The following is a 22,638-nucleotide window of genomic DNA, read 5'->3' on the forward strand; positions in this document are numbered from 1 at the left end:
ATTATTATCTGCAATTTAGTTTTTTTAGTACTATTATTTTACGTTGATGATGCACACTTTGTTTATATGTCGTTATATCTTTGCAATTTTCAAGCTACTAGGTAAGTTTCGTTATCGCTGCAGTCAGTGCGATTAGTCACGTTTGTTCTGCCGTCTATTTGCATCAAAGAAGAGCAGCGTTCAGTGATCCATTTTTTTGTGGTTGGAAGGCATATCATGGGCCGAAATTCATCAAAGACTTTCGGAACAGCATGGGAACAGTGTTTTGCTACAATGGAGTGTCCACAAATGGATTGAAAAATTCCAAAATGGTCGCATAAGTGTTATGCTCGATGGAGGAGCTGAATGACCGTTTACTGCCACAAATGAAGAAACCATTAAGCGTTCATGTGAAATGATTCTCTAAGGCAGACGATTAACTGTTGATGAAGCGGCACACCGTCTGCAAATCAGTCACCGTTCTGCGTATGAAATCATCCACAACAGACTTGGGCTTCATAAAGTTTGTGCAAGATGGGCCCCAAAACAACTCACACAGTTGCGTAAACAAATGCGCTTGGACATCTGAAAAAAATTAAAAAAAAATTTGGATCGCTATGGTAACGAATGGGACAGCTTCTTAGACAGCATCATTACTGGTGACGAAACATGGTTCCATCATTACGAGCTGGAGAGTAAATGGCAGAGCGTGGAATGGAAGCATCCAAATTCACCATGCAACAAAAAGTTTAAGACCCAACCGTCTGCAGGAAAACTGAAGTTTATCGGTTTTTTGGGACACACAAGATACAGTACTGGAACAGTATGGGGAAAGAGGCACAACAATAAACAGTGTACATTACAGTGAGATGCTTACTGCCAGGCTAAAGCCTGCAATTCGAAGCAAACGCCGAAAATCACTGTCAAAATGTGTTGTGTTGTTGAACGACAATGCCCATCTGCATTCTGCTGCCCACAATGCTGAAATGCTCCAAAAACTCAAATTTGAAGTACTGGATCATCCTCCATATTGTCCTGATCTTGCCTCTTCCGGCTATCACTTGTTTGGGCCACTCAAACAGGCATTAACGGGTCGTCGATTTGCCTTAGACGAAGCAGTGAAAGAAGCGGTGGTGCATTCCTGGCTCGCAGCTCAACCAAAAACCTTCTTTTATGAGAACATCAGGAAACTTGCACAATGATGGACCAAGTGCATTGAGACTCAAGGAGACTATGTCGAAAAATGATGTTCTTGTAAGTTTCCTATCTGATTACAATAACATTTTATAACTACTTTGCGGATAATAATTGACTTACCCCCCTAAAATGTACTCTATTTTTTCTTCCTATAATTTTTTCTATTTGGAAGCTTTGTGCAAGTGAATTTAATTGTTTTTTGTATTGTGAGAACGAAGTATTTTGCGACGTCACTTATACAAGGGGGGACCCAAAAGTAACCCGAATCGTAATGCTGCACATTGTGTACTTGTAGTGGCAGGTTGCGCCGCCAGAGTTGTAGTAGGAGCTCTGCTGAGTCATTCTGCCACGCGTCTGCCACGTTTCTTTGGCAGGTCTTTGAGTGTGCGTACAGGGCAGACGTGACATGAGGAAATGGCTAGTTCTTACGAACAACGTGCAGCGGTGAAGTTTTTTCTCTTGCTTGGCAAGAATGCAGCAGAAACTGCTGCGACGATTCAGACAGCCCACAAAAACCATGCTCTTAGTAAAACGCAAGTGTACCAATGGTTTTCTCGGTTTAAAAAAAGGGAGAAATGGTGGTTGAAGATCAGCCCCGTTCCAGTCGACTTTCAACTGCTCGAAGCGAGGACAATATCGACAAAATCTGTGATCTCATCAGTGAAGATCGATGCAGAACAATCGACCAATTCGAGAACTTGTCCAGGTTGTCCTGGAGTTCAATTCAGCACGTCTTGACCATTGATTCAGGGATGTGAAGAGTGGCAGGAAAATTCGTGCCGAAGCTACTTACCGGAGACCAAATGGATTGTCGCGTTCAAGCAGTCTCGAAATGAAGGACGCGTTCAAAGACGATCCATATTTTTTCAACAAAATCATTACAGGTGAAGAGTCAGGGTGCTATGGGTACGATCCAGAAGGTAAACAACAGCCACCACAATGGATGTCACCTGGCTAACCTCGACCAAAAAAAAGCTCGACAAGTGAAATCGAATGTGAAAACGACGTTGATCTGTTTTTTTTTGACATCAAAGGGATCGTACACTCTGAATTTGTCCCTGAAAACCAAAAAGTAAACCAACAATTCTATTTGGAGGTTATGAAACGGCTTTGCAGAAGTTAGTCGTGAAAACGTCCAGCTTTGTGGGATTCTGGCGTGTGGTTATTGCATCACAACAACGCTCCCGCGCACACGGCTCTCAGCGTTCGCCAGTTTTTGGCCTCAAGGAAGACGACTCCCTTGACCCACATGCCCTATTCACTGGATTTAGCACCCACGGACTACTTCCTCTTCCGGAGGATGAAAAGAGACTTGGGAGGGAAGCGTTGTGCGGATGTGAAAGATGTAAAACGCAATGTCATGAAAGTGCTAGCAGGTATCAAAGAGGACAAATTTAAAAAGTGCTTAGAACACTGGAATGAACGTTTGGACAAGTGTATTAATGCTAATGGAGAGTACTTCAAAGGAGATTTGAAAGCAATAAAGTATATGCTTTCTAGGAAGAAATTCCTGTTATTTTTGGGTCCCCCTCGGTTTTCTTACTGCGTCAATTCGGGACAAAATCTCGAACTTTCGGAAATAGCCTTCATCGTAATCAGCAACTGCCTGTCTTCACTGCTGTTCTGGTGGTCTTTTATAGCCCGTGGACGGCTTCTTATGGGTCGGCGATTACGTACTGCTGTCGCAATGTGCAGCGGCCATACTGACACTGTCTGCGACTGCAGTACGCAATCATCGACTAATCAAAAGCTGCCCACGGGCTACAAAAGACCACCACAGCAGCAGTGAAGAAAGTCAATTGCTCCTGACGATGAAAATGGAGGCTATTGCCGAAAGCTCGAGGTTTCTCCCCGAATTGACGCAGCAAGGAAACAGAATATTTTACATATCTTTTTTGTATTAATTTTGATTTACTTTTTTCTGTTTGATGGTCTTAAATTTTCATTCACATTATTGCATTCCTTATTTTGTGCATTTATTTATAATTCCTTGTTTCGCTTACATCTTTATCGTTGTTATTTTGTTTACAGTTTAACAGGAATCCATGTTTTAAATGTTATGTGGATAATACAATAAAAAATGTATATCTTGTACATAATGAAAAATACACTTTTAACACCACTGCACAGCCAATATAAATAGATCATTTCATCTTTTATTCTGTAAACAACAGATTAGCAATCGTAAAACATTTAGATATATTACAACAGATAAATAAAAGTAATTAAAATTACACGCACAAGATTCCAAGTGGAAACTGAATGACAGGAAGAAAGAACGATAGCAAATGTAAAGTTAATATTATGATTGAAATAATACGATGAAAGGATTGAAGGGAAAAAAAAGGAAAAGAAAAATTAAACCAATTAATTGAATAAAAGTAATAATCCATCATTTTGACAACTATTAGAAATATAAAATTTTGAGGCACCTCATGAGATCTGAACCCACAACATTCTGTGTGTCAGGCTCATATGATATCCGCACACTACAACATCCTTAAATGTACTGTTACCAAATTTAATGTTCTAGAACAGCACAAAAAATGATGAAATTTTTTTCCATTGATTACAAGCAAATGAGGGCCCACCTACATCACTGTGTGGATGGTTTCAGGAAGTTAATCCTGACCCTGGGGACTTCTCTTGTAAGATATATAACAATTGATAAAACAAATCCTGCTTTAATGTTCAAGATACAGAAGTAATTTATCATTTCAATGCTCCATTCATCAGTGAGATTAAAAAGGGACATAAAATGTGAGAAATTTTATGATGATTATTAAAAATTAGGTATTAGATACATTAGATAGTACATATGGGGATTTTTTTATTCATCATGGAAGGAGGAGTGGGTGATGCTTTTAACTGGAGAAGTTTAACTGTGACGTATATATCTGACTCTGCTGATGCCAGGGTTCATTAGAGATAAGAAGTGTAATTAGAAACTGGATGTAGCTTGAGCACAATTTTGTATGAACCAGTTATAGTGCATATCATGAAATTTATCATTAATGTACCATGTGGCAATTTATGAATACGACAGACTGTATTATGAAATTATGATGTACCTTTTTTTATGTAGTAGTTCACACAGTTTACCACAGACACTTGACAGCAAATCTTACATGTGCTGGCAACTAAATAAAATGTCATTAAGTAGCTCCATCTAAGCTCCTCATTTTAGATAGAAGAAACAAGTTGTACAAAGTGCAATCATTGTGCACCTAAGTTAATAGAGAGATGTTACAAAAATGTAAGAGACTGTTACAAAGAACTGTATCCCATTTTAACTATATACTTCCATACAGATTTTTAAAAAACACTAATGAAACGAATAACATGGCCCCTACTGTTTGGTTTTGTAAGTAGTACCCATAATACAATCTACTTTGCTGGGTTGGCTGCCACAGATGATTATGTAACACTACTTTGATTTATGTTGAACTGAAATAGATGGTAAAAATAAAAAGGAAGTATATTAAACTGGAACATTTTGTGTATCTGATTTTTACCTCTTCCAAGAGGGCATGCAGATCCTCCTTCCACAGGTCAGATGGAGACTTGCTTTGTAGCACTTTGTATTCTTGAAGCTTTTCATCACGTTTTGCCAAGAGTTCATCTTTTCTCTCCTTCGTAAGAGTCCACATTGTCATACCTAAGAGATAATCATACATTTTATCAATATCCTCTTCCGTCCCATCTGACGAATCATCTTCATTGCTATTCTCCTCCTGCAACATAACACAACATATTGTGCCTTTTAGTGTGAGTACAACGAAATAAGGTCAACACTGGTATAGGATTCTAAATTCTCTCACTGAGAAATTACATAAAAGCTTGTCGCATAAACATAATTTGTCTTATAGGCAGTAAGTCTGCAACAACAACCAAAACCTCTAATAGGGGGTATACTGTTGAGTATACAGACTTTACACAAATGAACAAAATTTAAACTGCAGACTGTTATACATACTCCACACTGGTGACAGGATACTTCCCTTGATGCAGGAAGTGTATTGTGCCAGTGTATATTTCATAAAGCAACCAGATGGAACATATTTTACCTTTCAGTTATTTCTTGCCCAAATAATCCAATGAATTCAGATAAGAAAATCTGAAATACTACACACTGAAATATACATCTCTACATCTACATCCATCCTCCGCAAACCACTTAACATGTATGATGGAGGGTACTTTGAGTACTACTGTCACTATCCACCTTTCTCGTTCTAGCCACAAATGATGTAGAGAAGGAACAACTCCATTTGGGCTCAAATCATTCTATTTCACCTTCACGATCTTTTTTCAGGCTGTATACTGGGGAAAACTCACTTGAAATTTGTACAATGCCTTCCTTGTATGGTCTGCCACTACAGTTAGATGAGCATCCCCATGGTGTTTTCGCACTTAAAACAAACCCATGACAAAACACTCTCTCCTCTTTGGATTTTCCTTGTTTCCATTTCTCCTTGTAAGGGTCTCAGACTGCGAAGCAATACTCAAGTATCCATCAAATTAGGGCCTTGTACACTACCTCCTTTCTGGGTGGACTAGACTTCCTCAGGATCTTTCCAATGGTTAGTTTAATGTCGCTGGTCAACTTGAAATTATTCCAAATGCATACTCTTGAATATTTAATGGATGTGTTTGTTTTGAGCAACAGTAACAGGTTTGTGCTCCTATTTCGGTGTAATACAGTATACTTTTTAAGTTGAGGATAAACTGGCAACCCCCACACTAAGCATTAATCCTCAGCAATTTTCTAGCATTTAGACTTTTATATACAGCAGCATCATCAGCAAAAATCCTCATAGACCTTCCAATGTCACTCACTAGCTCATTAGCGGTTTGTCCAAGTAAAGTTGAGCCTACTTACTCGTAATGCAAGTAGTGGAGAAAATTGGCCTTTGTCTTTGAGAGCTACCAATATTTTCGCAATGTCATGTCTGCTTTCATATAAGAACAAAACAGGTATTGGTGCCGCCATTGCTGGAATGTTGTCTGAGCTGCCTAGACCTCATCAATCTTCTCCCCTCAGTAACCAAAATGTTGGGGCAAGGCACACTTACGGCCACTCCCAACAGCTACTGCATGCAATGTCAACTTATCGTGGCCCAACAGCATGTACATTGCAAACAGTAATGGTGTTATGACACTTCCTTCGGGCACATTTTGTGCTACTTTTAGCTCTTAAGACTTCTCTCCATGAACAATGACATATTGAATTCTATTTCTTTTCAATCCCACAACAAAGCTAGTTGAACCATGGCAGGCCTTTCTCATCCCTCACAAGTTTGGTCATCACATATCTGTGTAAGACGTATTGCACAACACTCAAATTTAGTCCATTTATGCTCCACACTTGCAGTCTCAGACATGAATATCACATGTTAGGTTACCTTAAAGTCAGCATCAGTTATTCATTCATTGCATTTACTAAACAGAAATGTTTTCCTGACTCTTTACATTCTTACTGATAGCAGTGGTAAGGCCTTACAGTCACCATCTTCTTGCTCAACATCAGAAAGTTCAGGCCCGTTCATTACTTGAATCTTCCAGTCTACAGATAACATGATCAGGAAATTTACGCATGACCTTCCTTATGTATTCCCTGAAATGTTCCACCACTGCAGCTCCTAAGGCTGGAGGTCTACAAAGGTGTTGCACAATCTGTCTTAAAATCATCAATTATTATGAAGTTAATTACAGCTACAACCTAGTGTCCACCATCGGCATCCTGCCTATTTTTCCGATATGAATTCCAACTGGAATTTAAACCTTTGTTGTTATTCACTTACAATATCAGTTTTTTAACTGTATTACTATATGGCCATTACTACTGTGGACTTTCCTTGGGCACTACTACATTTGTTGAAATTATCAGTGACCAATTGTATAGAAGAAGTTTTGTTTCCTTCGCCAGTTTCAGGCATCTAATGCCCTTTTTCAAAAGATCTAGTTGCAGTTTCCAGTACCACGACGCGCCTGTAACACTGCTTTTGCTGAGAGGCTCCTGTTAGTATGCTACTCAAAAGCAAGCTCACTCATGAATAACATGCCACGAAGGAGCCTGTTGATGAATGAGGGGTGCGAGGTGTATTGTGGTGCTGGGAACTGCAAACAGACCTTCTGAAGAATGGCACTATATGCCTGAAACCAACAAAGTAAATACAATTTCTTTTATGCACTTGCTTGCTAGTTATTTCAACAAATAGAGCTGCAGTTGTTGATGATGGATAAAATGCTAATACTTCATTTATATTTACTTTCAAGAATCTGCCATGATGAATGCTACCCTGCTTAATTAATGACACTTATTCTCCTCTCTCTGAAATCAAACTGCAATTTATCAAATCCCACATATGATCTAACTTAGAAACTGCTTCCTGGGTGAAGTCCACCAATAAAGGCATGTCATACAATTCTCCATTCAACAGTGGAGGCCGAGAAATCTGCATCAAAGATTATCACTGAATCGTCTTGAGCCTCTGGGTTAAGCCACACTTGTCTCCTAACCTGTTTCTAAACGTGAATCTACAAAATGCTAGTTCAACTTGCACACCCTCAAAAGAGAGGTTAGCTTTCTTCAACAATTCTGCCAGACGCATATAGAACTGAGGATGGCCTTTGAACTTGGAAAACAAGTTCATTCTTGCAGATACAAGCCATGATTTGTAGGTGGCTGGATCCATTGCGCACAACAGCTGCCAACAGGACCTCCTACAGTAAATCTGATGACACCCTTAGTGGACACTGTGGTCCTACTTCCAAACCTGCCAGCTATTTCTCAGAGGGAGTCAATAAGCCATCTATCTTTAGAACTCATAATGACCAACAAAATGCAACTTATCAGGCCCATGGAGGAGTTTCTCCGTTATAGAAAAACACATACCCTGTTAACCTTCTGAATTCCATACTTTCTGACAGGCTGGACCCAGTCCCACCAGACGAGGTGTCATATCTTGGCTCAGTTGTACTTTCAGCAATGGGTAAGACCTCAAACCTGTGTTTCTCGGTAGTGGCCAATTCTCCATGTATCTATACCCGCCAGTTACAGTCATTCGTCATCTTTACCTACACTCAGCCATGCAACAGGAAATATACAGGAGTTGGACAAAAATATGGAAACATTGCAATAAATGCAGATGCTAGCCAAGTCTGCAGGTTTCACTGCTGTATTTGATCATGAACAGACCTATGCAATGTCCTTAATAAGCTGCAAGTGTCAGTCATGGTCAGAACAACATTCTGTATAGTTGTGAGTGCATTATGTCAGAGCTAAGTGAATTCACACATGGGCAAATTGTTGGTGTTTGTATGGTGAATGCTTCTGTAATCTATGTATCTAAAGTGTTTGGTGTTTGACAAGACATGGTATCAAGGATTTATACTGCACGCAGGGAAAAAATGAAAACCATCATCCATTAAAGCAGGTTTATGTTGAGTTATTGTGATGAAGAGTAAAGAGGACAGCTACAAAAGTCACTGCAAAACTGAATGTCACAATCATGGACCCCGCCAGCACCAAAGCAACACAAACAGAGCTTCATAAGCTGAAAATTGTAGGGCGAGTAAGAATTCCAAAACCACTCATCAGTGATGCAAATGCCCATATAAAGAAAACCTGGTGCCAAAGCCATAAAACTTGAGTTATGGAGCAATTGAAGAAAGTAATCTGGTTGCATGAGTCTTCTTGTGCACTGTTTCAAACTTATGGCCGAGTTTAGACAAGTGTGAAAACGGATGGTCATTTAGTGATGATATTGACAGCCATATGATGGTAATCCATGGGCACTCTGCAAGGTCGCATGACTGCCAAGGATTTTATGGTATAATTTTAGCTGGTTAAAACCATCCCACATACAATGTTTGATCCCCAATAGTGAAACTTTGTTCCAATACCATAGAGCCCCTATTCACACAGCTCGCATTGTGCAGGACTGGTTTTGTGAGCAGGAGGATGAATTGTCGCATCTCCTCGGCCAACTGTGATACCTGCAATTGCCACTATTTTGCTGAATGATAATACAAGACTCCCACGAGAATCATACAGGACCTTGTAATCCCCCCCCCCCCCCTTCTTCCCTGCATTGTCCACATTAAACAATGCCAGTCCAAGTAATTAATAAGCAAAGTCTTTTATGAAGATTTGAGAGGAGCGAAGATTACAATAAACTTTCATGTTTACTTGGGTTGTCATGTTGAGATGGTTCCAGTTCTTCTTGTCTACAGGTCTGATTCTTGAAGCTGAAAATCTATCATCAGATCTTCACAGTTGGTTTGAACTAAATAAATTTGAAGATTGTTGTTGCAGAAATTTTTACATGAATATTTTCTACACAGATTTTGTCACATTGCAGTATATCGTACAGTATTTTAATTCTTCACATTAGCAAAGCCGAAATTACCTGGTTCGCACATATTACACAAAAATACGTCCGATCACATCAGAGGCTATCTTATATTGAAAAAGGTTTACAATTTTTCTTAACAAATGAATTCCTACTAGTTTTCGTTACATTATTAATTTCGATTATTATTTCATAAATGAATCCAGAAATAAACATAGTGAACAGTACAGGATTGCGTCATTAATAATAGAAATTTTAAGTGCATAAATAATTCGTAATTTCAAATGTTTCCAATAAAAATAATTTTAACTGCACATTCAGAACTAGTACTTATCGATTAAAACATCAAAACTAAAATATTTTATAAAGTAATTCCTTTTCATAAATTTTAGCTTGAAATATAACACGTTGCATATAAAATTATATGAAAGTTTTCAGAAAAGCAACTGAAATAATATTAACCTGTCCAAATTGTGAAAAATAGTACTGGTATCAACAGCTGCCACTGAGAAAAAGTAATGCTGGTGGAAAATGTCCTGTTACAACCTGCATTTATCCATTTCGAGACTGGAAGCTTTTTTTAATGTCAACAGTTTTTCAACACTGCATTAGGCATGGTAATGCGTTGTGTTTTTAGTGATTCCAGATTTTTGTCCATTCCGTACTACTAACCTGAGCAGTCACTACGTACAATGTGAGTATTCTATATCTGCATCTCGCTGCTACAGTGCTTCTGGCCATCACCATACTACATATTACATTCATGTAACACAAAACTACGCTACACTCAAGCGACACTATACTCTCGCAACACTACACTAGTCACTAACAGCAATGCTTGCAAGAAAATTTATAAACTTTACCTGTCACACATATACTCTCACTATCTGCTTTCTGCTTGAAGCTTGTGGGTCACTATGTTATCACAAAAGGAGCAAAGGAGCTGTGGTAAATTGTAGTTATACAAGTGTATTATCAGTCAGCTTTGAGAACTATAGCAGGAATAAATGAAATAAACACACACGATTTGAAAGATGGAATCGACTATATTGATTTAAACAATGAAGCTGATTGATTTCTGGTTAATTTGGTTCACAACTTCACACCACAGCAATGCTTTTAACATTGTGCTGTAACACTTACTTTCCAACACTACTTGCCTATTCCATGTTTTATATCCAGCAAGATACAAACACTGCAACAGTTGCCAAGTGAGACCCCAGCAAAGTGGTGTTACTTTTCAATCTACAAATAATAAGCACCTCTGGACTAGCTGGAGAACATACAGGTTATATTCGGAGTTCTTACTAGCTTGGCGATGAAAGCGAATGACTTCATAAGAGAATAGCAAGTTAACCATTCCACAAACATGGAAAAGTCTATCTTTGCACCACAAGATTTTCTGAACACAGTCAGTTTCTGCAGAAGCCAGTACTGCTTGTGACAAAATAGGTCGTGTACTCAAATGTCAGTAAATAATACCTGCAGATTATCACCTTTTTAAAAAAAATCAACAAATTAATAAAGAATACAAATAGCTAAATAATGCTGAAACTCACGAGTTTCAAAGTTTACATATTTGCAAAAAGTTGTCCCATTTTGATAACACATACCTCAGTGAAAAGCATAAACGACAGATTAAACACAATACTAACAAAGAGATAGAGGGGCTGGCCAGTACTTACCTCAGCTCAGTACAGCCGATAGATACACATAAAACAGAACCGAAAATTTACGTTCCTAGCTTTGCCAAAGATGTTCTTTGGCTTCCCTATGACAACCATGCCTCCATCCTTGCTACCCTCCCTATTTTCCTTTCCCTGTTGCTTCATAATCTGGGTTGTGAGTAACTGAATCTCCTTTCCCTTCTTCCCTTTCTTTCCCCTCTCTCCTCCCCGATGAAGGGACATTTGTTCCGAAAGCTAGGAACGTAAATTTTCGGTTCTGTTTTATGTGTATCTATCGGCTGTACTGAGCTGAGGTAAGTACTGGCCAGCCCCTCTATCTCTTTGTTAGTATTTGTTTCACATCTTTATATGAGATTTTCCATTAATCATTTAGATTAAACACAATGCATGCCAAAACTGTTGAACCTCTGTAAAATTCAAGTATTAAATATGTACATTGCTTCTCAAATTGAATTTTAGGATCACCATTAACACAAATACTGGTAGTAACTTCGAATTTGGATTTTTGTAACACTAAAACCATAACAAACTCAAAAAGGCATGATCAGTAAAAGATACTAAATTTTAATGTCTTTACGAGCATAAAGAACTACTGCACTGACCAAATTATTTGGGTTGTCTAGGAGAGAAATGCTAAATTGTATTTACCTACCTGTAAGACAAAATTTGCCCCCAAATTCATCATTCGAGAAATACATGATCATCTTACATTCATGGATAAAATCACTACTGTTGAAGTCAATATTTTCACAGGTTGTAATTTTAATTTGAAAAAAATCAGAAGGGAGAGGAAGTATTGGTGTTGGTTTCACCGAGCACTAGGATGAATCCAGGAAGGGGAATGGTGAGCGGGTAGAAAATTTCATTGTGCAGCAAACCATGGGAATGTATTCCTAGTACATTGCTTTTCATGAACATCAACGATGTTTAAACAGTTGCTTGTCCATTTGTAAAGTCAGTTCAATTCAAAGTAAAATTGGAGTCAAACAAATAATCAACAATAGTATACATTTTCAATGTGCAACAAATAAAACATGATCTCAATAACAATGGGTAAGGTTGCTACCACTCTGGAACACTGTTGATTTGCAAGGTTGGAAACAAATGGTGAGAGGCACTGCTAAACTGAAGTGATATAATGCCTGCTAATTCAGCAGTGCTGTAGAGAGCCAAGAGGACAATGTATTGTTGTCAATCGGTTAGCTTATATTGTCAGTGCTGTACGAACTGTTAAACTGTAGCAATCGATAATGGATGCAAATCGCAGCCATAAATGTTGATAAACATAATCTATGATTTCACAATTCCCAACTGGTTCACATGAACAATGGATGCTAATTTTAAGTTAATAGTGATTCACAAAGCAGAGACCACAAACAACTGTGTGTAAGGTGATGAATTTGGCATTACAGAAGTGAATGTTCATAAGTGGTGTCCTAAGGAGTATAAATTAAAGAACACCAGTTCTACACATCGAACATCCAGGAAACCACAGAAAGGAAAGTTTCACGAAGTGGAGCAGCAGACTATTCAGTAACCTATGTCCAAACCACTTTTGAGGTTTCCCAATTACTCTAGGAACTAAGCACTGGAAATAAAAACGTGTTTTCCAACTGCATGCAATGCAGAATTCACATTGATTGCTGGTGTGTGAGGATGATAAAGAGAGTGGGCTTACATAACAATTCAGAACCACAGTTCTGCCTGAATCCTATTGTAGTGTAGCAGGACTTTGCATTTCGCCGCACTACACTCCTTCCCTCAGATATAAATTATACCGTCGCAGCTGTATAAGCACTCGACGGCAGAGAAAATAAGAAAATGAAAGTACCAAAAATTATAACTCCTTTTGTTTTCTATCTGTCTTTTGTCTCTTGAGAGTGGAAGCTGAACTTACTTCGTAGCTAGTCTTGGTCTGATTAAGACGAAAAACAACTTATTGACATATTGTGGAAATTTGCATGAAATTCAGAGGATGGAAACAGCAACGTAAAATACATTGCATTTAATATCAAGACGGTTTTTGTATACATTAGTAATTCCTGGACAATGAACTTTATTGCAAGATTTCGGAGCAGCTAAGACTTTTCACGCAGAAATGAAGCAGGAGATTTTTGGAGAACAAGACCTGGACACCGCACACGAGAAGACATGTTAACATGGTAAAGGATGAACTCTTATCTACGCCATTTCCCCCTGTTAATCACATTTTGTTATTCTCTGTTCTCTTTCAAATAATTTTTATAGTGGAAATTGGTTTGACTTTTGCTCAGAAACGCCACAAGGACCACCCCAACAATAGCTTTTCCGAATCACGAATTCCGATAACTTTTCTGTAATACGAAGTCCGATTTGCATTTCACTCTTTCCCTTTTTCACAGTCATTAACGATTTTAAACCCCCCTTTTTATTCACCATTTGTTCCTACATTTTCAACCTTTTCTTTTCTTCTCTCCTCTTTTTCTTCTTTTATTAGCCACTACAGTAGTGTGAACTAAAGAGACTTTACAAATATAGAGTTTCTCAACAGTAATACATATTTCTACAGGAGAAAAATAACTGTTAACATAAATATGATTGTGCAGAACACTTGAAATGTGTGAGAAAACATGACACACAAGCTTCAACTATGGTCCAAAACCGCTACTGCTCTACAGCAGTGTTGATTTTCAAGGGTGGCACCAAATGAAGTGAACTGTTAACCCAAAGCAGTACGATTTCTGCCTAGGACAATGTATTTCTGAAATTCAGCCTGCTCATATTGTCAGTGCTGTAAGAACTGTAAACTGTGGCAAATTAATAGTGGATGCAAGTTGCAGCTTTGCAACTGCGCTGACCTGGGGAAGATGCACCACGTTTGGCACTGAAAAACTGGGGAAGGAGGCTGGTGGACGGCATTGTCAGACGTGTTAAGAGAAAGACATATTTGTTTATCCTAGCGTGTCAAAGTATTGTACATATTAGCGCCCATATTTGAACAATAATGCATGTAAAACATAACTGGAACAAGAAGGAACAATAATACATCACTGGAACTAAAAGCTTTCAATGATTTACACCATTTCACAAAACAAATTAGGTAAAATTTCTGCAGAGCTGCTACAACAGACATTGAGATGCAGCTATGCATTTAAAACACCATCACCAAGAAAAAAATTTAAGTATGTCATACCCGTGAATTTTCATGAACATAAGGGAATCTGTTGTGTTGAACTCTTGTCAGGCATGACGGCAAATGCAAATTCCAACCGAGATTTTGAGGGGGGAGGCCACATGCCATGCCAGGTCTTTGTTGGGTTCTGCCTCCCACTGATATGCCCTATGCGAGTCATATCAATATCCTCACCTTGAAGTAAATCTAACATCTCTGCAGCTTCATTACTGCCCAGCAAGGATAAGATACCCTTCACTCTCAAGGTACGTATAATACATATACAAGGTACATTCCCGAAAAGAGATCTCTGCAAGATGTGAAGTCATACTTTACACAACATTTTTGCTGCTTTCGCCTGTTGAATAAATATTTAGGTTAAGTGCATTGCCTCACACGATAATTCCATAAAACAGGAAGGGAAAACATGCAGTATAAGATAAGGGTATTATCTTTAAGTCAACACAATGAGAGAGATCTCAACGGAATCACGCTGAACTGAGCTTAGCTTGTGTGTGTGTGTGTGTGTGTGTGTGTGTGTGTGTGTGTGTGTGTGTGTGTGTTGACTTGACTCCACTGTAACCTCTTATGCAGATGGATATCAAGGAGTTGTACACACACTGTTTAATTTTGTATATGACCACTAATGTTTACTTCTGGTACCAGCAGGTTATTTTTGCTTGTCTGAAATTGCACATGACATATCTTTGAGAGATTACAAAGTCCTTTGACCAGTTGTGGGCCTGTTCAACTGGAGATGCATCTCAAAGGCCCGAGTTTTGGCACTTGATTGGTCAGCTTGTGTCATTAACAAATATCTTTCCTAAACTACAGTTAAAAGCTAATTCGTGTTATTGCTTTATCTGAAACTAGACTAGCAATGAGCCCAAAATGCCAATAGCCAAAATGTTCTACAGAAATTAAATTTCTGCACACATTATATTTTCATACAAAATAAATATCTTATACAACACAAATCATAACAAAAATCAAAGGTTTCCCTTCCTACTTCTAAATAAAACGACAATAGGAATACATCCTCCAACTGTTGCATTACTTATCAATCCAGAAGAAATGTCGATCTTTCCAACATAGGATGCTTGCAAACCATAAATGACAATGATTTAATATTTAGGAGTGGGCAACTGTTGTACAGTTATTTTATGTAATTTGCTTGTAATGAGAGTACCGAGGGACGCCACTTGTCTTCCAAGGTGGGGTGACAATACAGCACAATGAAGTACTTGTATGGGCAGCGTCTGCACAAGCTTCACACCGTGTCATACCACATTGCAGTAGCACAACAAGCCCACTGTAAATATCCACAGAGTAACAATTCCGGGAACAGATCATGAAGAAACAACAGAAGACTGTAAAATTTGCTTCATGTCACTCTTATATAAGATTTGGAGAAAATAAAATATGTAATGTTCCTGTATTAAGAAAGTCTTACACAGAAGAATGCACTGTACTCTTATCGAAGAATAAACAGAGAATGTCGATTAGGGACCTCTTCATATTTATTTCCAAAAATTTTAAGGTGAAGCACCTTATTTCCCGCATTACTGCAGAATGCAGAGAAAAAGAAGCCCAAGAAATTTACACAGCCACGGCCCAAAACTTCATTGAACTAAATACTATTCAATAACTACAGTTCAGCTGCAAATCAAAATTACGAAAGTCAACATGCTCAATGTAACTTACATGGCATAACATATACCAGTCTCCTGCTACTCGTGTAACTACATCCTACAGTAATATTCTATATTCAGAAGCCTGTCTCATATATTCAATAAATATCTTAAATTCCTACTGTATCAACTAATACGCACTACACCAACTGGCTTGCTTCCATTCACTAATAGCTATAGTTGATAGCTGTTCTTTCCATTCCTTATTCTATTCCAGTCTTGCGAATTTCTGCTTCATTTTGAGTCTGTTATTTGAATTGTTGGGTGGTGTCTAAGTGCTTAACTGCCAGACTACAGACCACAGTTGTAAGGTTCAATCCCCAGCCATTTGTAAGATAATAGTTTCCTGGGCAGTTATTTCAAAGATCAGAAGAAGGCATGTTACCTCCAGTAGAATGATGCAATCGTGAACCTTTCTTCAGATTAATGACAGCTTTACTTTTCACCTTATAAGAATCCTGTTATCATTTACATTATAAGAGAAGATATGGAAGAATGTAAATACTTCAGAAGAAATGAGACCCTTCACAGAACAGTAGAAGTGTTCGTTGTCATCGACAGACACTAAAAAAGGAAGAAAACTTGCTATCTGTTGCACAAATCCTTTAACTAGGTAGAGTACAAACTTTTATGTGTGGGCACGCGTGCACACCCATCCACCCACACACACCCATGCAGCTAAACTGTGCCTGCTGAACACACAATGCTAGGATTGTAGTTTGGCAAATGAACTGTTATGACAGGTCCTTCCAATTCCAAACTCATTCACTGATGATGCCTTCATGATCTGGACCACGAACTGGAGCCAGGGCCAAGACACCCTACCCTCATTCCTGCACAACCTCAACACTTTCTCTCCCATCCGCTTCACCTTGTCATCTTCAACACAACACAGCATCGTTTTGGACATTTGCCACCTGTTCTCTGATGGTTCCATCCATATCTCTGTCCACAAGAAGCACACAAACCACAAGAGTACCTACAATTTCACAGCTATCACCCCTTCAGCACCAAAAAATGGCTCGAGTTTAGTCTGTGCACCCTCAGAGGGTGTACCTGCAGTGAAGAGAATTCCCCTGCTCAGTATGCTGAAGGACTCGTCAAGGTCTTTGCAGGTCAACACAACCCCTCAACTGTCCGCATACAGATATCCCATGCCATATCCTCACAACCCTTTAATCCTCCCACCATCCACAAGAATCACTAACAAAAGAGTGTCCCCCTGATCACTCAGTATCGATCCGGGCTGGAGCAACTGAACCTTGTCCTTCTGTAAGGCTATGGGTAACTATCATGATGCCCGGATATGAGGAACATCCTATCCAAGTTCCTTTCCAAACCTCCCGAGATGATAGATCACTGCCCACACAATCTGCACAACACCCTGGCTGGTCCATCAGTTTGCCGCATGCAACCCTTCACCATATGGAAACGACCACATGTAAGACCTGCCCTATTCACCCACCCAGCACATCGTACGCTAGTCTTGTCACAGGCTTACCTCATTCTATCAGAGACATGGCCACTGGTGAAAGTAGCCGTGTCATGTACCACCTCTGCTGTAATTTCTGCACAGCATTTTATGTAGACATGACTGCCAACCAGATGTCCATGAGAACGAACAGTCAAGAACAGAGTTGACCATCCAGTGGCAGAACATACTGCTCAGTTTAAAATGCTCAGTGGCTGCTTCACAACCTGCGCCATCTGGATTATCCAGCACCAGCTTTTCTGAATGATGCAAAAGGAAGTTAGCCTTCCAATACATCCTTTGCTCCTCAAATTGTTCTGTCTCAAGATCCTCCACAAATGCACTGCATCCACATCCTCTAACCAACAGCTTCCTCTTCCTCTGTTCTGTCATCCTCTTCCAATCCACATCTCCAAACCGTCATCGGCACATGCCGCATGAACTTACCAGCTCTGGTGCCCTTGTCACATTCCCGTACCATAAATCTGCTGCCTCTCTCAAAGTTGTCAGATATCCCTCCAAAACCTCTCCCCCATAACTCCTATCCTACAGGACAACACCAAATGCAGGCGCCCCCCCCCTCCCCCCAAGCACCAGGTTGACAGGCATTTGGTGTTCAACTGCACATGGCGTACATGTGTGCGTGTGTCACAGTTTCTTCTTTCTTTTGTACCTGCCAACGATTCAACCATTCACCTACTGTATCATTTCACTATTTTCACTGATTGTCTTTATTTCTCGGGCACATCTCACCCTTCTTCAGATGCTTCTCTGGTCCATCAAACTCTTCAGTTATTTTCTCCGAGCAGTCCGTCTTCTACCTTACAGTTCAATATCGATCTTTTGTTAAATTTGATTAGCACTATACTTTCTAAACAAAAATTTAACTTTAATATGGCTGTTTCCTTGGGTCAGCTTCTGGTATTCATATGCGCATTACAATATCCTCACATTTACCATTAATTTTTGCGTTCCTACAAGCAAGGATCAGGTAATAAAAAAGCCAAACACTTGCACATCTTATAAAATACTTCTACCCAATTTGTACAAAGTTAACTGATAAATTTAAGTTATAATACTTGGATCAGTGTGCCAGGAAAGTTAATACAGGTAACTATAATGTGAACTTACCTCCCTGTCCTTATGTGGAAGCAAAGTATTAAAAGGTTCAGATTAGTGCAAGATTCACAATTTCATATGAACATTCAATAATACAAGATTTTTTTAAAAATATGTTACTGTCTTGCATAAATCAATGCATAGGCTGATATTAAGTATCATCTACAAATCAAATAAACCACCACGACAAATCAGAATAATCTGTATTGCCAGAAGATGCTCTCACAGATATTGCTTTGCCATTTAATCCATCTACTTAAAGCTCACACTATATTGAACTTTCAATCCGCACTACTGCCCACCAAATGGTATGACTCAGGTTCAAACTGCAGTTCCGAGTGCAATTTTAGTCCAGTCAGAAAACGAAAATTGGTGGAAAACATATACAACGACTAAGAAGTATAGTTAGTTAGCGATAGTTTAATATGAAACTTCCAGCAGTTTACAACTATGTACAGGACTGAGACACAAACTTGTGACCTTTGCCTTCCCCAGGCAAGTGCTGGGCTACCCAAACAAAACTCACGACCCGTCCTACTCCTGCCAGTACATCATCTCCTACCTTCTGCACACAGATTTTATCTACCAAAATGTTTTATACCAATGTACACTCAGCTGCAAAGTGATATCTCATTCTAGACAGTTTAATAGATAACAAAAAATAACAATGAGAACAGTGTACTGAAACCACATTTTGTTTGCAGTTGATGTCAAAATGGCAGTACGGGGTAATGAGACAGAAACTGATAGTTTGGTTGGGAAGTACTGAACAGAGAAAGCTATTGAACATGCCGTGTCGTCTCTCTCTCTCTCTCTCTCTCTCTCTCTCTGAGAGGGGTGCGCACAAAACTGATCTTGATATTACCTCTGGTTACCTAGAATATCCTGCTGCATAAGTTGATTAGAGCCTATAAAAGTGACTATTGTAGATGACTCATCTAAGTAGTAGCACTGTGTCCATTGCGTGACTATTAAGGAGCACTTCCTCCAATTGTCACATGGCAATTAAAAGTTAGGACGTGTGAGGGACATCACAATCAAAATTTTAGTAAGTTTTTGAACAGACCACAACATTAAATGAAGCTATAGATTGTCCTAGTTTTATAGGTCCTGTAAATAGTGATATTTTAAGTTTGTGTTTGCAAATGAATCTACTGTATGGTTAGTTTTGTTTTCTTCAGCTGTGACAAGTGATTCTCAATAAACAAACTTTTACTAAAGAAATTCTGAATAATTTTCAAAATCGAATGTACAATGAGCACAATTGCGGTACTCAAATACAATATTTCTAGCAATATTGCAATGCTTGTTTGGTTAAGAACTAGGATGCAATGTTCCTTCGCACATGCACACTGCTGCGACTGCAAATGTCATGAAATGTATTTGCAGCTGTGAATAGAGACAACCATCAGCTGTGTAATGGAATGACAACAATTAAAATTTGTGCTGGACAGGGATTCAAACCCAAAGTTCCCACTTTACATGAGTGGTTGCCTTAACCATTTCCAATCAAAAATAAAAAAAATAAGTAAATATCTGGCTGAGTAGCATATTTTTCTTCTGCAATTAAATTCTGAACAGAGCCAAGTATCAAATTTTTTGCTTACAAACAGGTGAGTTGCTCAAATCCCACTATCACTCAACAGCTTTCAGTTTTGTTAGACCTATCCCAAAATAAAGCACTAAAATTAGCCATGCTGCCTAAAGCAAATATACAGGTGAAAGATGTATTTACCAGTAATGCTTCTTTGTCTTGCTTGAGTTTCCACTGCCTTACAGGATCAGCATCATATCCCCTCGTCTTCAGTTCTTCAATAATCACTTTCTTTTTCTTGTTTTCCACAACCAGGACCCCATCACATTTTTCCAAAATAAATCGAGCTTGATTACTCAACTTCAAGGATTCTGCTTGAAGCATACCTTCCAAATAAGCTTTGCGTTTTCCATAAAAATTAAGTCTTAAATTGAAAAACTCTTTTAGAATTTGAAGAACTGAATCATATTTTCTGAGACACTGCATATCATCAAACGCACACTGAAAATAAAAACATATGGTCAGTTTGAAACAATGCAGCACAGTATATCTAACAATTGTTGACACTGTACAGCACTCACCATGGAAGTGGTCGTCAATGTAGTTTCTAATTTGAAAAACTTGTGCAATCCTTCCTGTTCCGCTTTCTGTAGTTTTTCGGGAGTCATTTTCACCACAAATCGTACTGTTGTATCAGTATTATATTCTTGGAAGTGCCTGGAACCCAAATATTTATGTTGCCCATAAGATGACAATGTTTGTGACATGTGCAAATATATAAGCAGTGATCAAAAAGTCTCCATTCAAAGGATGTACAGTCCAGAATCACTAAGCGAATCAGGCAAAATCACCTTAAGAATTGAAGCAATCACCCCACTGATTCACCAGGCTGAAGATACCCATTTGGTAAAACACTGCATCCTGCTGCATGAAGAAGTCTGTAATTGCCTGCTGCGCATTTCTGTCCAACAGGATTTTCAAGACAATCACATGGGAAGAGATAAGAAGTATACAGCGGGTGCTCAAGTATTTCACATGTGAGTTTGAATAACTTCTGCATTACAAAATTTGCAATATGGGGACATGCGTTATCATAAAGCAGCAGCACTCAGCATGGAACTTGGCACAACATTCCACAAAGGTAGTTTTCGACACACATGCTGTCCCATACACATTCTTCATCCTCCGATGGATGCCTACAAGTGTTTGTCCTTTGGCAGCCAAGAAAAGAACAAGAACATTCTGTTCTGTTTGCGCACACTTGGTAATAACGTCGCCGTAGTTCAAATTCTTGCATTAGGCACACACGTATCAGAAAGACATGAATGCCACACTAAGCCCTTGCCTACATGTCGGTGCTTACATACTAGCATCAGATTCACATTACATGTCTACGGCTGCTTCATTGCGGCAATTCAGCTGCACAGTCCACTTATTGCAATGCGTGATTATCACGTGTTTGAATTGTCAAGCATGTAACTGAACCATGTGTCAAAAGCTCTGTGACAGACTGACTGCATACTTGTGCAAGCCAGTTACAATATGGATTCTGACAGGAAGTGTTGCTTTTCACTTTGTAACTGAAAAGAAAATAGAGACGTCACTGACTTCAATGAAAGAACCAGATACATCCTACGTTAACTAATTGAGAGAAAAACAGCATTTCTCTCTCTCTTTCTCTCTCCTTAAAAAACACACAATGAACTGAGAGGAAACTCTGCAAAATTCCTCAACTACATGAGTAAAATACTTTATTTTACATACAGATTCATTTTTAAGTTAGGTTTAAGAGTAATTTTTTGAGTTGTTTAATATTAAAATACAGTGAACCAACACTGATATTTACACTATCTATAGAGTAAGCCAGTGACTACTGATAAGTCAGATAATATAGGTGAATGTGTGGCATCGCAATTTCAAGTACTTAATGTATTTGGATGTAAGAATAGTTATGGATGAATTTGAACATACATGTGTGACATGGGCTGAAAATTACAGTTTCCTAGTTAATTGTAAAACCTGTTGTATCTTCTCTAAACTGACATCATTTACCATTTGGCATTCATATTTGCTGTGTTTGTCAGTGTCATTGGCTTCAGTCTCTGATAATTCTTTTTCTTTGATGTTTGCTGCAAGTAACAAACAATCTCTCTCGTCCATCACCCGTTGTCTCTTATGAGCATTGGAAGCAACTGTACCCTGCACAGCAGTCATTTGTGTCGTAAGCATGAGCAACAGCTTCTCCCAACTCTGCTGGTTTAGTTGCAATAACAGGTGATAGAACCAAAATATACACTTTTTTGTTTTATTCTGCAAGAGAACCAGTTTTTGAGGCTTTTCTCTCGTGGAGTTAAATTTACCAAAGCCTTGGCCTTTCTCAGGCGAACCTCTTCCATTCCGCTTCGTCAGAGATGAAACATTTGCTCTTGAAGACAACTTGCACCACCCATG

At 38.8% G+C, this 22,638-nt stretch overlaps 1 protein-coding gene across 1 annotated transcript in view; it reads right to left on the reverse strand.

Annotated features, from left to right (window-relative positions):
- LOC124789783 (DNA topoisomerase 2-alpha-like) overlaps positions 1-22,638 on the reverse strand; it is a 195,246-nt gene that overhangs the window by 44,256 nt on the left and 128,352 nt on the right. Inside the window, 3 exon segments of the mRNA XM_047257251.1 lie at positions 4,692-4,910; positions 20,389-20,688; positions 20,769-20,904. Coding sequence (XP_047113207.1) covers positions 4,692-4,910; positions 20,389-20,688; positions 20,769-20,904 — 655 coding nt within the window.

This window comes from Schistocerca piceifrons, chromosome 3 (assembly GCF_021461385.2).
Source record: "Schistocerca piceifrons isolate TAMUIC-IGC-003096 chromosome 3, iqSchPice1.1, whole genome shotgun sequence".
Classification (NCBI taxonomy): Eukaryota; Metazoa; Arthropoda; class Insecta; order Orthoptera; family Acrididae; genus Schistocerca; species Schistocerca piceifrons.